Source organism: Labeo rohita, chromosome 1 (genome assembly GCF_022985175.1).
Source record: "Labeo rohita strain BAU-BD-2019 chromosome 1, IGBB_LRoh.1.0, whole genome shotgun sequence".
Lineage (NCBI taxonomy): Eukaryota > Metazoa > Chordata > Actinopteri > Cypriniformes > Cyprinidae > Labeo > Labeo rohita.
Genome location: NC_066869.1, coordinates 47032683 through 47054276, shown reverse-complemented (window position 1 = coordinate 47054276; position 21594 = coordinate 47032683). Strand labels below are relative to the sequence as shown.

The window sequence follows — 21594 nt, the reverse complement described above, 5'->3', positions numbered from 1 at the left end:
TCCAGATTGAAGATGATTCAGAAGAGCCAGATGTTGATTCATCAGTTGCCCTTTTGACAGTCATCCGAGAACTCCCAGACATTGCAGTTCGGTACAATACAGAGAAGATTTTGATCATCCTTGAGAATGGAGTTGTCATAACAAACCTTCAGAGACTCTGATGCTTTCCTTTTGATGTTTGGCTTAATCTATGCATTGGATCTCTCATATCCAAAAGAGATGGCCAACACGTTTGAGTTTATTTAGAAGGTTCTTTTGGGTCTTGATGATGGCAAACTTAAGCCAAGGGTGCTGGCTCTAAAGAATGACTTGCTGATTCATGCCAGGTATGCCTTTTTTTGTTGCACAGAACTGTGGTCACAGTTTTTGTTGGCATAATGGCTGTTAAGGTAATATTTTAATGTAATTTATTTGAGCTGGTGTGCCTTTTTATTGCACAGAACTGTTTTAATGTCTCATGTTTTATAATAAATTTTTGTACTTTGTTTAATGATTTCAGATTTGTAATTTGTACTGTTAAGTTGTAAAATGTAGATATTTGAGTACAGGAAACTTAAAAAAAACAAGGCAATCAGTTGCCACAAAATATTTAAGTAACATTACTACTACAATTTAAGTTATGTAAATTATATAATTTGATTTAATAACACTTAAAGCTCCTTAAACTAAGTTTAGATCAATTAAAAATTTTGATATATATTTGAGGGATATTTTAATTAAGTGAAATAATTAAAGTTGTCAGTACTCAAAACTTTGAGTTGCACTAAAGTAAAGATGAACAAAACACTAAATATATATTTTGATTTAAATTAATGTTTGTTTATAATTTACAGGTACTCAAAGTAAGTAGCTATATGCTTACTGATGATATTTAAGTTTGCAAACTTAAAAAAATAGCGGCAATCAGTTGCCTCAATTTTTTTAAGTTAGTAGAACTTATCCGGGTTTACAGTGTGTGCATATCTTCACATATTACATATTTAAATTTTTAACATATTTATTATAAATGTTTATAACAAATGTTTAATATTTTTAAAGAAAGTGAGTAAAATATAAACATACAAAAATGTTATAAAGTTCCATTTCTATGTATATATTCACATATTTAATTTTTAACATATTTGAATAAACAAAGTTGCTTTTTTTTAACAATGCCACCATGTAAATATGGGAAACAAATATCAGAAGACATATGAATAACAGGTAGTTAATATATTCTTAATATTTATGACTATATTGTATATGTAAATTTGTATATTTTTTTGTATACAAAAATGTTATAAGGTCAATTTCTATGTATATATTTACATATTACAAATTATTTTTTTCAACATTTTAATAAACTTGCTTAATTTTCATAAGTAATGTCATGATGTAAATATTAACAAAAAAAAAAAAAACATCAGAAGACATATGCATAACAGGTGGATAATATAGGCTGCTCCCAATATTTAGCACTATATTATTTATGTAATTTTTTATACTTTTTTAAATAAATAAACAAAAATGTTATCAACTCTAAAGGTTAATTTTAAAGAAACATATTACAAATGACATTTTTTTAACATATTTTTAATAACAAACTTGCTTATTTTTTATATATTATATATTTTTTAATATATTCCTTATATTTATGACTATATTATTTATGTACATTTTTATACTTTTTTTATGAATATACGAAATGTTAACTCTAAAGGTTAATTTCAATGTATATATTTACATATTACATATGCAGTTACATTTCTATATAATAAACAAACTTGCTTTTTTATAATGTTGCCATGCAAATATATTTATTTTAATATCTAACACATACACAAGAACAAACAGCACACTATTATAGAGGACATTTTACACAACTACATTAACAACTGTGCAAACATACGGCCCTCACTGTACACACACGACTGCATGATTTACAATGAGGAAGTAGAACACGGCCTAAAATGCAAACAAGTCTTGTAGGTTAGCAGACCATCACCTTGTGGTTAAATTCTCACAGTATGCAGTGGTTGAAAACCAATTCCTAGCAATCTAATCTTCCCAGCATATAGACTGAATAAATATCCAACTGAGACTTGAAGTTTAATTAGGAAAAGGTGCAGATTTGTTTCAAAGACAAAACTATTCATGTTTCTCAAAAACAAACCGCATCATAACTTGGGTTCATAAAAATGGTAGCAAACTCACATTTCACTGGAGCACACAAATCAAAGCAAGTGAAACAAGATGTGGCAGTAATTTCTGCAGTGCTGCACTGTATTGACTGTGGGGATGTGCTCCAAACACCCAAATGACAGAAACCACATGCATTGTTAAAGACATTAAAACACATGGAAAAAGTGACAGGATGGGAAGGACTGGGAAGCAGGACTTTTATACTCATAGCCGAACATTATTCAATGCATTAATAATGCATTATGCATTATTCCTATTTCTCACAGTATGTGAGATATCTGTTTCACAACAACAGCGCTGAGTATCGCAGGCAAGCGGTAATAGCTAGTTAGACAGAAGGAGGCTGGGACTGGGCCCTGTAATATGGGCCTAATCTCATAAAATGAGTCTTGTGATTAGACACCATCAGGGATCTCCCTGAGTCTACACCCAACAAAATGTGCAAAATGTTTTTAAGTACTATGGTAACTGCCACCTGAATACCATTCTCCCAAATGATGTGATATAACAGGTCACGAACTGAGATAAAAAGGCTCCTAAACCGCAAGAGAAATAAGGCGAGATGGTTTGGTTTAATGATACAGTCTCGATTGCGAGGGAAACTCTCACACTAATGTTGTGTACCAATGTCGGCAGTAAACAGAAGCGTGTCTACACCTGCATTTGAACTGTCTGTCACAAGTCAGAAATGCAAGCGCAATGCAGAGGAGAGGAAAGACAACAGGATCATTTTTACCATTGTGAAGCCGTGAATAGGGCTGTTTACCCAAACTGAACGCTGTTGTCTTGAAACAGATATGAAAACAAGGGATGAAAGGCACAGTTATACATATTCTGTGAGAGAACTTGAAGCACAATATATCAGTAACCATACTGATATCAGCAATATTCTTTGACCAGATTGGTTTAATATTGTAAGCAGATAATAGTATTTTTTTCTGATTTTTCTTGTATATTTTATGATTTTTTGTTTTGTTTTTATATTAATATATTTATATTATATAAAATTACATAATATAAAAAATATAAATTCACCTAAGTTAGACAATTTTATACAATTGTAAAACATTATTATCATTTTTTTTAATAAATTGTATATTTTTTTACATAATGTACATAATATATATACAATGTAATTTTAGATTTTCTATATATTTATAATTAATTCATTTCACAAGTTAAAAAGGTTTTTTTGTAAGTTATAAAAATGTTACATAAAAAAATGTTCTTGTATATTTTATGAATTTTTGTTTACAATATATTTGTATTATATAAAAATACATAATATAAAAAATATAAATTCACCTAAGTTAGATAATTTTATACAATTCTAAAGCAATAAAACATTTTTACATATTTTTTTTAAAAATTAAATTGTACATTTTATACATAATATACATAATATATACACAATGTAATTTTTAAATTTTTATATATATTTATAATTAATTCATTTCACATGTTAAAATGTTTTTTTATAATTTATTAAAATGTTACTTAAAAATTATGTGTGTGTAAAATAGTAAAATGTTTTTGTATATTTTATGATTTTGTATATTTTATGATTTTTATTTTATTGATTTTATATATTAATTTGTTATATATGAATATATGTAGATTATATAAAAATTGCATAATATAATTTAATATTATTAATATTATATTACAAAAAATATTAATTTAATAAGTAAGATAATTTTTCTAATAATAAATTATTTTTATATATTTTAAATTTTTTTATTGTAAAGTTTAATTCAGGAAATGCTGTCCTATACAACAAGGAAATTACTATATATAGAGAGAGAGAGAGAGAGAGAGAGAGAGAGAGAGAGAGAGAGAGAGAGAGAGAGAGAGAGAGAGAGAGAGAGAGAGAGAGAGAGAGAGAGAGAGAGAGAGAGAGAGAGAGAGAGAGAGAGAGGTGCTTCATGATGCCATAAGAACCTTTTTTGTCTAAATGGTTCCGTTTTTTTGCAAAAACAGATAACTCCATTTTTATTTACTTCCAGAAATCATGTTTTTTTTATTGTGCATTACAAGAACTATCAATTCAAACTGCACTTTAAGTAATAATACTAACTAATAACAAATACAGTTAACGCACAAAAAAAGTAGATGACTCCACAGTTCATGTTTCAGAGTAAAAAAAGAAACACTCATTTTATCTTTGTTATCTCATCAGCTGACAATTTAGATGCCTGACGTTGTTGTTGTGATCATAGATATATATACATACTGTATCTATGGCTGTGATCATAGACTATATGGTTGAGATTACATTCAGTTTTCCCTCACCATTGTAACGTGCTGGTTTTGCAAGATTCCATGAAAATGTTTCAGTTTTTATTTTCCTTTTATGCCCTGAAGAAGATAAAACAGGTTCATCAAGTTAGTCACAATTATCCATTCTCGATCACTTTTAGTCAGCTTTGACGAAATTCCTTTCATCTAGCACGTCTTTTCAAAGTGACTGGCAGCCAACACTGTTGTCACCTGACCTGAATACAGCGTGCTGATTTGCTAAAATGGACTTATCGGCTTCTGTTCAGAAAACAACAAGAGTGCTTGTTGGCTTCTGCAGTAAAAGCAAGTGGCAACCTCCCGCTCTCTCTATTGAATCCAACACGGAAGTGACTTAAACTGAATTTTATCTACTCGCCGCTAGAAACTGGCTCCAAAAGGGAGTCAATCCCATAGACTCCCCATGTTAAAATGCCCAACTTTACAGCAGAAAAAATATGTCTACAGCCTGGTACAAAACGTGGTTTTGGTCTATATAGCTAATTTTGCCCTTCATGTCAACTGTGAATTTTTCAGGGGGGTGAATTTTTTTATAACTCATCCATTTAAATTATATTAAGCCTTAAATTTCTGCATAATTTAGGGCATGGCCACTTGAGTGACAGGTGGCTAGGTGGGCGTGGTTTCAGCAGCTAGCTCCACCCACGTCCCACCTCTTTGCCCATTTTCGATTATCCGGGAGTGACGTGCAGTAACGCGATTCCAAAACGGCGACAACCAACTCCCGCCCAGATTTTCAAAAATGCTCATCAGAAACCTACGGATGACGTCACGGACACTACGTCCATATTTTTTACAGTCTAAGAGTAAAAGGTGAAATCACAATGCCTTGAAAGTGGACAATACCAGCTTTTTTGACAAAGTGTTTATTTTTTTTTAATGGCGCTTATCGGTTTTTGCAAATAAACTCTTCATAAAGAACCATTAGATTATAAAAAGGTAAGAAAGAGATGGTTCTTTAAGGAACCTTTGACTGAATGGTTCTTTGTGGACCAAAAATGGTTCCCCTTCAGTCGTACTCTATAAGGACGTCTATAGGGACGTAACGTCTCCGTTCTCTCCTTCAGGGAACGAGTGTTACAGACGTAACCAAGACGTTCTTCTATTGCATTGCTGTGAAGAACCTTTTAAAGCACCATTATTAAGAGTGAATATATATTTAGTGAATATATTAGATTTTCTATAAATGTATAATTATTTCACAAGTTATTTTTTTTATCATTTTATCAAAAATTCCAACGTTTAATTTAAAAAAAATCGAGCTTCACAAAGGGACAACAAAACTGGGTTATGATCTGATCTCTTTTGACGGATCGGTTTGACAGTTTATTTTCAGATTCATAAAATTCTTATCAGCAATCAAATACAAAAACCTTTTTCTTTGCTGCAGTGTTGCTATATTTAGTGCATTTGCCTTTTGTCTAGGTCGATATAGATTTGTAATATTGACTATTGCAATGGTAATCCAATATAATGACTGACTATTAGTGTCGACCAATGAAGTATGTAAAAAAATCAGACATGATGAAGCATCACCTCACTCACTCTCAAAGTCAACATAAAAAGTGATACTTCACTTTTCATGTAATGGAGACTCTTAATCTTCACTCTCTTGGCACATCTGCAGCAATCCAAGATCTCAACACACTCACAGTGAACCGGCCCATCGTGAGTCGCTACACACTGACTAACCACCTTTGTGAAACCCGAAACTGAGCCTCTGCTGAGAATTCGTGGTAGGCGACAGAGAGGTTTTTGTCAGGAGCAGTGCATCTTCTTGCATCAGCACTTACAGGAGATTACAGGTTATCCAGGTTTGTCATTTGGTTCATATGAAGGATACCCTCCTCCGCAAAGGTGCGTAGGCTCCAGAGACCTCATATTATGAAGCCGTGAAGGGTTTCATTAAGGCCTCAAAACAAGCATCTTGCTGTACAGCTCATCAAGGAAGCCATTAATTCACAAACCCTAAATGAACACTGGTCGACCTGAAATGTACCAAAACGACAGGCCTTGGAGAGCCACCAGGGAGCTAAATCATATTGTGGGTCTCTGGGAAAAGTATACACTAACAATGCTTTACGGTACCATGCCTGGAAACAAACTGATCTCATACCAAACAAGAGCACCACAAACTGCCAGGTGGAAAGCGACTGAGGTTTTAGATAAACACTTGAGATTTCGAACTACTGATAAGCTTAGAAACACACATAAGAGAACTGAGGAACCACCTGCTAAGCATTGCAGACAATAAACCAGTGCTAGTTTCCAAAACCAATGAACCAACCTTGAAAAGTGGCTACATTGCGTGAGATGAGGAACTTCAGACTAGAGCTGGATATCTGGAGGAGGTTCTGGATGTCCCGTCGTGCCGCCACCTGATAACGCTCCTCCATCTTCTTGGTGCAGCATGTTTGATTCTTTGAAGAACAAACCTGAAGGTCTGAACCTGTTGACATGAAGGTTGGGATTGTTAATAAAGGTGGATATGTACTTCTCCATCTAGGAAAAAGTACATTTTCTGTCAACAGTGACACTTCTTCTTCACCTAAACAATTATAAAGAAAATAAAATGAAAATTTTCATAAAAAAAAAAAATAAAATTGTATTATTACATTATTTTATATAGACTACCAGTCAAAAGTTTTTGAACAGTAAGATTTTTTATATTTTTTTAAATAATTCTCTTTTGCTCACCAAGCCTGCATTTATTTGATCCAAAAGCAGTAATACTGTGAAATATTTTTACTATTTTAAAAAAAATGCTTGCTTTTTGAATTTTCTATTTTAAAATGTAATTTATTCCTGTGAAAGCTGATCAGCATCATTACTGCAGTTTTCAGTGTCACATGATCCTTCAGTAATCATTCTAATATGCTGATTTTCAAGAAACATTTTTAATTATTATTATCAATATTTAAAACAGTCAACTTTTTTTTCAGGATTCTTTGATGAATAGAAAGATCTAAAGATCAGCATTTATCTAAAATAAAAAAAAAGCTTTTGGAACATAGCTTGGAGTCAGGTTTTTTTTTTTTTTTTGGAAAAGAAATTATAGAGATTGTTACTTTTATTTAGCAACAATGCTTTAAATTGATCAAAAGTGATGATAAAGACATTTATAATGTCACAAAAGATTTCTATTTCAGATAAATGCTGTTCTTCTGAACTTTTCATCAAAGAAACCTGAAAAAATTCTACTCAGTTGTTTTCAACATCATCATAATAATAATAACAATAATTATTATTATTATTATTATTATTATTATTATTATTATACATGGTTTTTGAGCAGCAAATCAGAATATTAGAATGATTTCTGAAGGATCTGGAGTAATGATGCTAAAAATTCAGCTTTGAAATCACAGAAATAAATTACATTTTAAAATATGTTCAAATAGAAAACAGTTATTTTAAACAGTAAATATATTTCAGAATGTTACTGTTTTTTTCTGTAGTTTGGATCAAAAAAATAACACACAGTTGTACTTTTAGTATACTAAACTGGTATATTTAAAGTCTTAGTTGGAACAACTAATTTTGTACTTAATGCACAGTCCAACTAAAGATATACTTCAAATATACTAAGTATATTTGATTGTGCTAAAGTGGAACCATTGCAAGTATAGTTAAATACACTTTAAATATTTTGCATTTAAAGACTGATATTATTTAAAGATCATACAGTCCTCATCAATAGTGACATTAAAACATTGTGCATTGTGCACAAGTAGTACTCCAAATTAAGTTTAATTACATTTTTTGTACTTTAATTTACTCTTTATATTTTTTATTTAAAAAAAAAGAACTTGCTATTTGTGCTGCATTAGACTAGGACTTGTCCCAGCACTTACATATTGTTGCTCTTTTGTATGTTTGATTGCTTCTATTGTCCTCATTTGTAAGTCACTTTGGATAAAAGCATCTGCTAACTGACTAAATGTGAATGTATATGTAATGTAAAAGCATAGCAACTTCCCGGCAGTCAGTTAAGACTGCACTGTGGCAGTATGGACAAACAGCTCAATTTTTGGAAACAATATATATTTCCATTTACAAACCCACTCATGTTAAAGACCATTATCAGCCAGTACCCCCACCAGCTGGTCATGAAACTTCACGTTTGTGCAAGCCACAGCAGGCCGGTAGGGTGGGGAGGATGAAAGAGCTGATATCTCTAGCCATCAAAAATCTTATCCCACTGAGATCCGACGAAAAACTTTCCATCACTACAAACTTTTTCTCTCTCCCCCAAAAAAGGTCATTGCAAATGACAGCACCTCAGGGGGGCTACAGCACACGGGACGTGCCGAGACGAGCCAAGTGTTGCTAAAGACACTATCACCACGCCGCAACGTGATGTTTTGAGTTCCTGAGCAAGATGCAAAGGAGATGGCGTGAGGAAAGGAATTCATCTCTGTCTCGCTACAGCGAAATGAAAGCGCCCCAGGAAGTGTTTATTTCTCACTCAAAACCCGTTAGACGTTTCAGTTCTCATCACCTGAGAGAATAAATCCACCCAACTGTGAACTTCCCACCCTCCCTTTTCACCCCGGTTTCACATGATTCAACAGGCTGTGAGATTTAGAAATTGTTGAAGACGACTCAAGAAGGGACTCCCTGTAGGTCATCCGACAGATACAGATACACCTCCTTGCTGACACGTTGCTTCTTGTACAATTTGTATCATTTTTAAAGTGAAGTGTTGATGAAAGTGCATTCAGTTTTATCCAAAATGGCTAAACATAAATCTGACTGTTTTTTTTACGCTGATTGTTGTACTGGCAGTGCACAAATGAAATATACAAACAGTGTTAACAAAAACAAATGCATGTGTTAAAGCAACAATGGCATTTTAGCTTGCTTCAACAAGTCTTTAAACTTGACTCGTATTTCACAAGACTCATACCCAAGCCAGTTCTATCGAATGAAATGCTGCACCAGGTGCGCTACTGAGCAAGTTTACTACAACAGAAAAGCCACATACAGTTGTTTGCAAAAGTCTGGGAACCCCTTGCAGAATCTGTGAAAATGTAATTAATTTTAACAAAATAAGAGAGGTCATACAAAATGCATGTTATTTTTTTTATTTAGTACTGTCCTGAGTAAGATATTTTTACATAAAAGATGTTTACATATAGTTGATAAGACAAAAAAAAAAAAAAAGCTGAAATTATTAAAATAACCCCCTGCAAAAGTTTGCGAACTCCTGGTTCTTAATACTGTGTGTGGTTACCGGGGGATGAAAACTTTTGGAATTTGAAGATCAAAGTAAACTGTACTTAATTTGTCTTCTGGGAAACATGCAAGTATCTTCTGTTGCTTCTGAAGGACAGTACTAAATGGGGGAAAAAAATACTTCAACAAAATAAGGAAAAAATTGGACATCTGCATTCTGTCAAAAGTTTTCACCACCCTGGCTCTTAATGCATTGTGTTTCCTTCTGAAGCATCAGTGAGTGTTTGAACCTTTTTTTTAATAGATGTGTTTGAGTCCCTCAATTGTCCCCAGTGTGAAAAGATGGATCTCAAAATCATACAGTCACTGCTGGAAAGGAATCAAATATGCAGAAGATGCTGGAAAACTGAAGAATCTGCAGGACCTGGAGGATTTTTCTGAAGAACAGTACTCAGTTTAACTGCTCAGATGGACTCATGAACAACCATCATGAAACAAAAAAACGCAGTAGATCATCCAGGTAACCACACACAGCATCAAGAACCAAGGGTTCCCAAACTTTTGCAGGGGGTTATTTTAAAAATGTTAGCTATTTTTATGTCTTGTGGACTATATGTAAGCATCTTTCATGTATAAAATCATACTCAGGACAGTACTAAATAAAAAATAACATGCATTTTGTATGACCTCTCTTATTTTGTTAAAATTATTCACATTTTTACAGATTCTGCAAGGGGTTCCAAAACTTTTGCAAAAAAATATATAGAGCTGGTTATGTGATTCAAATGTCAAAATATATTAGTTGTGCAAGGAACTACATGAGAATACATCCTTACATGGACAGATTATTGATTAATAATCATAATTTGTTTAAAAAAGAATTTCATTTCAGGTGGAAACTGCAGTGAATTGTACATAAGCTATGTTTTTGGAGTTTTTCCAATGTTGACAACTCTCCTGCTACATCCCATTGCTTAAATAAAAGAGAAAATACTCTCAAGTTCATGCTTCTTTGAAGCCTCTTACACCCCCAGAGCTTTCTTACAAGAAGGCATTACGAAGGAATTACCACAAAACCCCAAGACTGATCAAATCAAAACAAATGCAACGTAAGGCTTGGGTTTTTATTTTGCTAGCAGCGACATGCAAGTCTGTTTCTGGGGTATGAGCGAAGCAATGAAAAGTGTGATTTGGAAAAGACATTTACAAGCTTCACTGACAAGAAAAATGTCTGGAAAGCATGCCAATGCTCGATTAATGCTAACTTACAGACTTAAGCATCTCTGAGGAACTGTTTAAATGTCAACACGACTATTTTTAAATCTTTTATTTACCCAGCCACCAACTATGGTGGTCAGTTTATTATTTGATGCTTTGGGACTTAAGCTTTCACACGGGTCATGTTGTGCAGGATATAATTGGCCTGAAAATCATTGGACATCAGACAGTTTGCATTGCTCCTAACATCCAAGACTGGAAGCAGATAGAAGAAAATTAGCACTGAGAAAACAGCAATAAAAGTCTGTCCTTCAAGATGCTTTACCTTCCATTACATTTTAATAAAACCCAAGGGGTCAGGAATGCTTCGAACATATTGCTTTATCAAATAAAACCTGAAGGAAAAAATTAAGCAGAATGCAAGTCGAACACAGAGAGTCAAACAAATCTGCTTAATGAACATCTTCAACAAGGTCAGACTTGGTCTGTAATGATTTACATTACAGTCTCTGCACATTTCTCATAAGCATTAAAGAGAAAGCATAAAATCATGCACCTGCTTTTGCAGATTGACGTCAAAAGTTTTCATACACCTTGCAGAATCTGCAAAATGTTAATTATTTTACCAAAATAAAAGGGATCATACAAAATGCATGTTATTTTTATTTAGTACTGACCTGAATAAGATAATATCTTACATAAAATGCATTTACATATAGTCCACAAGAGAAAATAATAGTTGATTTTTTTTTTTTTTTTTAAATGACCCTTTTCAAAAGTTTAGATACACTTGATTCTTAATACTGTGTTGTTACCTCAATGATCCACAGCTGTTTTTTGTTTAGTGATAGCTGTTTAGTGATAGTCCCTTGTTTGTCCTGAACAGTTAAACTGCCTGCTGTTCTTCAGAAAAATTCTTCAGGTACCACAAATTCTTTGGTTTTTCAGCATTTGTATGTATTTGAACCCTTTCCAACAATGATTGTGTGATTTTGAGATCCATCTTTTCACACTGAAGACAACTGAGGGACTCATATACAATTATTAAAGAAGGTTTAAACGCTTATTTATGCATCAGAAGGAAAAGTATTATCATATGTAAGTATTATCTGTAGCTTCTGAAGGGGAGTACTAAATGAAAAAATATATACATTTAGGAAAAATAAGAAAAATGTACACATCTTCATTCTGTTCAAAAGTTTTCACCCCCTGGCTCTTAATGCATCATGTTTCCTTCTGAAGCATCAGTGAGCGTTTGAACCTTCTGTAATAGTTGCATATGAGTCCCTTAGTTTGAAAAGGTGGATCTCAAAATCACAGTCATTGCTGAAAACCAAACAATTTGTGGTACCTGAAGGATTTTTTTGAAGAACAGCAGACAGTTTAACTGTTCAGGACAAACAAGGGACTCCTGAACAACTATCACTAAACAAAAAACACATCTGTGGATCATTGAGGTAACAACACAGTATTAAGAATCAAGTGTATGTAAACAGGTTTGTTTTTTTTGTTTTTTTATAAATTCAACTATTATTTTATCTCGTGGACTATATGTAAACATATTTTGTGGAAAATATCTTATTAAGTCAGTGCTAAATAAAAAAAATAACATGCATTTTGTATAATCCCTCTTATTTTGGTAAAATAATTAACATTTTGCAGATTCCGCAAGGGGTATGTAAACTTTTGACTTCAACTGCATACGCATTTAAATTCAACACATAAGCCTATCAATGTTTTCTCTAAATCTGTGATCAAATTTAGGCAAAATTAAATCTACTAAACTCAAAGAAAGCCAACCTAAATCCACATTAATTGCTCAATTTAAACAGCTATTTTCCAAAAGGAACATTAGCAAAAGACCAAACAAAATCAAAGAGGGCACCCTTCTTTTAAGCAAAATGACACTTGACCTTGTTGCCCTTGTCAAGACATTAACTTGTGCACTTCTGCATTTAAAAGAGGCTGTTAAATGTAGAGAATACATTATGCTCAGATTCTAAGTCAACTGCTATAATTAAAGTTAATTACCTGATCTGTATTTAAAGAATGCTTCATAAAACTAAATCAGAAAACTGTAAATTTTAACAGCTCCCGTGCAGTGCCAACCAAAATCTTTTGAATTCAGGATGAGCAATGAATATAAACACCAAGTTTTTGGTTGCCAGCAAACCACACAACCCCTAGCTCTAAATTCCTGTAAAACTCTAAAACGAACCTCTTCCAAGCAGCACTTTGAAGTGAGCTCCATTTGATGACCTCTGTGGGAAACCGTGTACAAGCTGTTCTCCTCAAGCCACTTAGCATCCATTAACACAGCAAAGTTTGTCAAACTGGTTAGAGGTTGCCTTTTCCCTCAGATATAAGCAGATAGAGACTATCAATATCCATAGTTTCAGATCACAAGAGCGACAGCAAAATGGGACGATTATCCAAACAACCTGACGAAGACCATTTCAGAGGATCGGAGGTCGCAAACCCAACCATCCTCAGAGATATACATGACAGCTGTTTAAACCAAACAGAGCATCTTCTCGTGACTAATTACAGCTGTATTTTGCAGTCAAGTGGTACCAGTTAGTTTCTGACCCTGTATACTTGATCTCAAGGAGTGATTTGAGAAAGCAGCGTACTGATTTTAAATCTCAGCTTGAGGCTGAATACATGCCAAGTGAACCACTTTGAACTGCAGGGTTTGATGACTGAATGAGTTATGTTTAATCTCAACCCACAAATTCATCTTTTTGTAAACTGATTTGTTTTTGCTAGATGTGAAAAGCAAAAGATTACACAAAAAATATTTCCAAGGGACCCTTTATCTCAATTTCCTGTCAAGTCGTGTACAAATCCTGTAAACTTAAAAGCACCGACTATGCATAATCTTCCAGCCAACTTAAGATGTTCTACTTCCAAATTCTTTTAGTATAAGTGTGTTTTTCGTGAAAGTACTGACAATCTTTAGTCTTAAGTCTTTAGGGGGAAGCGAAACAACTTTAAGCGGTTAACTGCTGTATGAGACACCATTCATTACCAGAGTTTATTTGAAAAGTAATGCCAGTCAGTGCAAACAGACAGCCTTTGAGTCGACGATTATTACCTCAAACTTCTAAAGCCGGTAAACGCGCCCCGCGGCTACGAAGCGTCTTGAAAGCGGCATTTGAAGTTCATATATCAAGCGATGAAATATTTAGGGTGAATATCGCGAGGTTAATAAACCTATTCAAATCTTTCACATGTTGGATGTGTGGAAACATATTAACGGTTTCCCAACTGAGGTGACAACAGGTTACCCACTGAATTCAAGTTCGTTTATTTACGTTTCCGCATCAAGAATGATTTTCAGTTCTTCCTTTACGATACAGAAAAACAAATGTGTAAAACTCCAACCTATGTTCTAAATCTTTGGTATGAAAAATCTAACATCGTGAAGTGATTGTTCGGGGAATGTTATATTTTAGATGAGCATCGGTGGTGGTAAAAAGGAAAAAAAATGAATAGGTTACTTAACTTTGACACAAATCACAGCCATGTCAAATTCAATAGATCTTACCTGTTCTCGGTGTTTCAGGTATTGATTTTACAGGTCCGATTTCCTTCAATTGAAAAACTTTACGCACTTCATCGCAGTTCATTAAAGTCCCCCGACACAGATCGATGAAAACCGCAAAAAACGCATAAACCAGAACCGCACGCATCCCCATCTCCATCTCCAGAAGAGTTTGTCCGTTGGAGTCAAAAACTAAAAACGCGGGAGTTGTTTAGGTCTCAGAAAACTTGCTTGGTTAAAACAGCAGTGAGTTTAGATGAAGAAAAATATATTTAAGAGACATGTCACAGCGGAGGGTTTCGCGCAGGACCTTCAAAAAGAGCGCAATGAGTGTGTTGGTGAAAGACGGAGCTGTCAAGAGAATGGGCGGAATCATTCGTGTAGTCAGACTGCAAAGAGAAGAGCCTCTTTAATACACCATCTACACGACTGACGAAGCGGACAACTACTGCTAGTCTACATATCAACAGCTTTTTGAACCCTAATAAGATAAAACTCTGGCAGTCTTAATAGTTTGTGTTCTTCTACGAGTCAGACACTTATTATTTTACAATACATTTTACGATTAGTCCGATTACCTAAACAAATCGCTGCTGCGTGAGGGGGTAACCATAGCAACAGCCGATTGCCGTTAGGACGATATACCGACGTTACTGTATAGTTACAGATTACAAATACAACATAATTGTAACCAAATTATTATTATTTTTATCCCGTGTTGGTGCCCTTCAACATGCCCACTATACGTCTATATTGGTTTGCCTTACATGTAGGTAAAAATAAAGGCTTCAAAATGTAAAGCTATAATTAAATAGCGTGCTAATAGTATAAACCACACTGGAAATAGAAACATTACTGAGAACAGAGAAAAAAAAAAAAAAAAAAAAAAAAAAAAAAAAAAAAACCCTTTCTACAGAGAAGTGCGAGCATAGAGTCTCTCAAACAGGTTGCAATAGAGCCATCTCTTGGACAAATACTGAAACTACAGGCATCATAACAATCGAGTTCAATCACTCTGGTTTGACTTTGAAATCAAGTTAACGTAACCCTGGACCACAAAACCAGTCATAAGGGTCATTTTTTTATTTTTTTTTTTTTAACTGAGATTTATACATCATCTGATACATCAAAGCTGATGTAAAAAAAGCTTTTCATTGATGTATGGTTTGTTAGGATAGGACAATATTTTAATCTGAGAGTGCCAAAAAATCAAATATTGAGAAAATCGCATTTAAAGTCGTCCAAGTGAAGTTCTTAGTAATGCATATTACTAAAAAAAATATTTTTTGATATATGTATGGTAGGAAACTTACAAAATATCTTCATGGAATATGATCTTTATTGAATATCCTAATGATTTTTGGCATACCAGAAAAACCGATTATTTAGACCCATACAATGTATTTTTGGCTATTGCTACAAATACGCCCATGCTACTTAAGCCTGGTTTTGTGGTCCAGGGTAACACAGAGCACTAATATTTTTTTTATACTTTTTTTTTTTATGATCACGTGTTTGTACTTCTGAAAAAATAATCTTAAGAATTTTTCCAGGAGAAATGATCACCCATACCTCACTGTTCAAAAACAGGACTTATTATAAAGCATACAGACAACACTCATGAGATATACTGATCAAACAGATTGAAAGGCTTTGAATACTCACAGATCCATTGCACTGCCCTATGTATAAACTTCAAATAGACAATTTTCTCTTTAAAATTAACAAGCTACTCATCTTTACAGTGGGCTACACAAAACCTCCCTACATTCCACTGCACAGTAGCTGGATACCATGGTAATATTCCAGTAGAAAGAATTTCAGATGGATATGCACAATCGAATAATTGTTAGTTTGGATTAAGAGGCTGTTTTTTTTTCTAATTTTTCATCTCACAACACATAAACAAGACATAAATAAGAAATTAAGATCACCCCTCTGCATTAAGCATGTTCACTAAGAGGGATACTAGATAACTTGGCTCAGTCTGCATTTTTATAATTGGATTAAAGCAAATGAACAGCTGACAGACAGCATTGAATTTCTGTTCATGTCGGTCCAGTAAAACCATCTGGATCCATTGAATATGGTACAAAACGAACAAAAGGTCACCTCTTTAGAACAAAGTCAATTCTCTTGCACACAGGAAAGCACTACTAAAGTCACTTCTACACTACTAACCCCATTACATAAAGAAATGTGGTTAACAATTACCAGTACAAATGTCTCACATATTGTAAGGATGAGAATAGTTAGTGAACATATTAAAGAACTGATAAAAACAAGGCATTGCTCCTCTTAATGTTTTATTGAAAAACTTTGCATTTAAAAAAATATATATATATTAAATGTCAAAAAAAAAGCAAATTTAGGATTTCATTTAAACTTTTTTTTTTTTTTTTTTTTTTTAATAATGATGCACGAATGGGGAACTTCCAAAAACAAACCAAACCCTACTTGTGGGGTACAATCTCCACAATCCTCTACAGGCCGGGACAAGTGCAATACCTTCCAAACACACAGCATTGCGACCAATCCCAACCTGTGCAGAAAGGGACCAAACGGCTCCAGAAGCGGTTCTCGGACGTGAGCTGCCACTGTCAGTTTTGCATGGATTTGCACAGCGCACAGTCTTAAAAGCTGAATGCAAACCAGCAAAACTGACCGGGGTCCAGCAAAGTTACAAAACGGCACAGAGACCTCAGGAATTTGTTCGCGAGAGTCTTCGGATCCCAGACGCATTTAGCTAGAAGTACTTCAAGTGCTCACACTGCAGTAGATGACAGAAATACTACCTGCACTATAAGCACTTTAGCACTGCTGAAACTCTAACACAATGGTAACACAGGCAGGTTTACTTAAAAGAGGGGGCAAAAAATAAAAAAATAAGATGAACCACCTCTTTTCAGATTTCAAATCAGAATTTGGGAAACGTGGAGAAGCAGCAGGCCACCATCAGTTTTGCATAGATTTGCACAACTCCTGTTTTCTTGTAGTGCAACTATGCAAAACTAGCAGAGAACTGCACCAAAAAAAAGAAAGGAAGAATTAATTCACATTTTACACAGATGAAAGTCACAGTCCCTCGTGCCAGAAGGAGCACTTAGGGCAGTAGGTGCTAGTCTACTTCACTATCTGCACTAGATGCACCTTAGCACAAAGCCGTTAGGTAGGGTGTCTCGGTGAAGGGAGGGAAAAGGCAATGGTCAAGTGTATTGCTAGAAGTGCCTCCACTGCAGTAGATATTCCATAATACTACCTGCACTGTAAGCACTTTGACAATACATTGACTTCCACACCAAGAATGGACGAAAGCCTCCAAAGAACTTGCGGGCAACTACTCCCATCTTTCTTGAGGTCACTGAGAGGGGGGAAGGGGAGAAATATTTGAGTTAGTTCATTGCCCACATTAGAATTCATATGCAAAAGAGAAAGATAGTAAATGGGATTGACTTTCTGTACTACAAAAGCGAGGGCCTCATGGCAAAGCACATGTCACACGGGCACTGCGGTACAATTCACATCCAACTTTGACGGTGTATCGCTCTCCAAAAAAGCCAACTCCACCAAACCACCATTACCTACTTCGCTCCCTCCGTTTCGAAGGTGCATTTCACTATCTATTTCCAAGTTATGAGAACTAGAGTTGAGCGAGTGAATGAATTGCGCAGCCTGCGGACCGCGCCGTCGGTCTGTGAGGCGCATGCGCAGTGAGGCGCTCCCCGATCACCCCTCCCCCCAACCCGAAACAATCTGCACTAACATGGCGCCGTTGAGTTCATGAACCGGATCATTCCTCGCTTAAAAACTACTGTATCAGACAACAACTAATAAGCTTAATGTGCCACAGAGGTAGAAACAAGAAAACGGGGCCGGGGAATAAAGCGGCGCGTTGGTGCTTTCGCGTTCTGCCGATGTTGAGGACAGCGATAGCCGCTAATGCTAAGCTAACTGGCTAGGATTGTGGCTTAAACGTGCAGTCAAAAATGTGAAAACAACGAAATGTCTTAACGTGAACAAACAAGGCGCTCATGGTGTCTGCACGAAGCGTTTCCTGAGTGAAACTAGCCGGTTAACAGTTGAACTCCGACGGCTAGCGCTGGCTAGCTCCATCCATTCCCCATTAAAACAACTCTTGATAAAAACCAACAAGCGCTCATTGTGTGGCTAATTAACTTTAAGAATTTTAACACCGCTCCACACGTATCCCTGAAAGCCTAAAGCAGAAAGTGGTCGCGAAAAACGGGGATGTTTTTGTCCAGCGCGCCGTTGCTAAGTTAGCGCGGCCTACGCGTCCCCCCATGTGCTACTGCTTTGTTCTGGAGGCACTTTAACTCGCACGCTCAACAGAACGAGAAAACATCACTCTCCAAGTCCAAAAACAACTTAATTCGCCTCCGACTACGCGAACGCGTGTTTACGAGGCGAATTGAGGCGTGTAGCGGAGGCGTGCGGTGAAATAAAATAGTTGGTAGTTGCATTGCAGCAAGCGTGCTTTTCAAATCTCCCACATTCTCCCCAACTATGGAGGTGGAGAGGACTACCATGCGCCACTTACTACATTGTTTGTATCACCATCGTTGTCGCTCGCAATAGCGGAGTTACGAAATCGTGCGCGGAAATCATCTCGTACGTGTTTAAGCGGGAAAACGCGATGGAGTTTGTGAGACTAGAAGCCAGGGAAAATTAACAACAGGTTCCTAGTCAATAACGCACAGTAAGACACTCACCAGTGAAATCCACCATCTTCACTCACTTGCCGTTTACTGCCACCGCTCTGGACAAATCTGCGAAACTGGTGCGTAAACTTAAAAGTAGACCGCGATCGAATGAAACGCACGCGGCGCGCATCCAACGCGAAGTGAAACTTCTGCTAAAACGACTTTCTTAATCATAGTAAAATTGCAAAAGTGGCGCGAACGCGACCTGCCTTGAACCATGTGGGTGAATGAAGGGCGGCTCCCGTTGAACGTAAATATCTACAACCCCCAACTCCTTCATTAGCATAAATAAACTACTTCCGATCTTTAGCCCTCCAACCAATCGAAAAGAAAGCATTGGCTTAGGGGGGGAAAAAAAAACGAACAGGCACGGACTCTTTAGATGTCCTTATTAGTCGTGCAATAAATAATAATCATCATAATAAAATGAAAAGCCAAAAAGTGACGTGAGCTGCAATTGCAGTTCAGCTGAAATATTTTAATTTAAATCATAATAATAAAGTATAAGCATAAAGTTTGTGGAGTAACACATACAGACTATATGTTATTAAAATATATTATTTATTAAAAATCAAAAGTTGGTTCACTTAGAAGTTTAATTTAAAAAGTGTTATTAAATCTGCAATTTTGAAGTAGATTAAAATAATAAAACACTGTAATAATTATTTACAATGTTTATAATTATAATTTTTTCGATGAAAATCACTGGCTATTTGTAAATGCACAATTTTCAAAGAGGAAATTGAAATATATTTTTTTATAAACTTTATTTTTATGTTTTTAACAACTAACATACATACACAACATTACATTTTTTTTAAGTAAATCATAAAAAGATAATATGTGACCCTGGACCATAAAACCAGTCCATTTTTTGTAATTGAGATTATCATCTGAAAGATGAATAAATAAGCATCGAGGTATGGTTTGTCAGAATAGGATATTATTTGGCCGAGAACTATTTGAAAATCTAGAATCTGAGGATGCAAAAATCAAAATACTGAGAAAGTCACCTTTAAAATTGTCTAAATAAAATGCTTAGCAATGCGTATTTCTAAACAAAAATTAAGTTTTAATATATTTATGCTAGGAAATGTATAAAATATCTAATTGGAACATGATCTTTACTTAATATCCTAATTATTTTTGGCATAAATTTTGACCCATACAATGTATATTTGCCTATTGCTACAAATATACCCATGTAACTTATGACTGGTTTTGTGGTCCAGGGTCACAGCTATTTATTAGAAATCAAAAGTTGGTGTTGAAACCATTTTCACTCAGAAGTTTAATAATATTTTAATAATATTTTTCAAAGAAAAAAACAATTACTTTTCAAAGAAATTGGTTACAAATAAAATATACAACTTCTAATGCTTTTTATATGTTTCGATTTTTGTAAAAGTGAATCATAAAAAGATGTAATGTTGCTTTTTTTTATACATCTTTATTTGCAGTTGATACATAAATACATTCATAACATAAAATTAGAAAGCATTGCATTAAATTACATGAGCATCTTTGTTCAATGAGTAAGGAATTCACAACTTGCATAAGCTATACACCATTAAAAAAAAAGTAAGCATAATATTTGGTATATGTGACTCTGGACCACAAAACCACTCATAAGGGTAAATTTTTTGAAATTGAGATTTATATATCATCTGAAAGCTGAATAAATAAGCTTGCCATTGGTGTATGGTTTGTTAGGATAGGACAATATTTGACAATCAGGAATCTGAGGGTGCAAAAAAATCAGAATATTGAGAAAATCGCCTTTAAAGTTGTCCAAATGAAGTTCTTAGCAATGCATATTACTAATCAAAAATTAAGTTTTAATATCTTTATGGTAGGAGGTTTACACAATATATATTTATGGAACATGATCGTTACTTAATATCCAAATGATTTTTGGCATAAAAGAAAAATCTGTATTTTTGGCTATTGCTACAAATATATCCATGCCACTTAAGACTGTTTTTGTGGTACAGGGTCACATATGTACTGTTCCTCTTCTTTTTATACCCTTATGAAAAAAATTAAAATCATTGCATTAAATCAGATGAGTGAGGAAGCTGTTATATAATTCACAATTTGCATATACACAATTTTTTACAAAAATGTTAGCATAATATATGCAAACCTACATTAGAGATTTTTTCTGTACCATCATGTTTTCAGTAAATTGTAAACATTTGCAAATGACATGCAAAGAGAGAAAGAATAAGCAAACTACATGATGCGCATCTATGCCGTATTGTTTAAACATAATGTGTTGGTGTTAACTAGGTGGAATTCCTTTTGATCAAGCAGAAAATGTGCATGTTTTCCTCTTTGTTCCTCACAAAGTCTTCAGACGGCCAGAGTTGGAGTGAGCTACGGGCAGGTCTTGTGCTTGATCGCTGGCTTGTAACCTTCCCAACCCCCATTCCAATTCAGGACTTTGAG

The 21594-nt window shown here is 34.6% G+C and overlaps 1 protein-coding gene across 1 annotated transcript in view; it reads right to left on the bottom strand.

The window, feature by feature from the left end:
* Window positions 1-14833, bottom strand: part of gpc5a (glypican 5a) — a 214701-nt gene extending 199868 nt beyond the window's left edge. Inside the window, exons 1-2 of the mRNA XM_051120702.1 lie at window positions 14426-14833; window positions 6767-6928 (exon numbers count right to left, since the gene is read on the bottom strand). Coding sequence (XP_050976659.1) covers window positions 6767-6928; window positions 14426-14582 — 319 coding nt within the window. The 5' untranslated portion in view covers window positions 14583-14833. The remainder of the gene's footprint in view (window positions 1-6766; window positions 6929-14425) is intronic.
* Between the last annotated feature and the right edge of the window lie 6761 nt (window positions 14834-21594).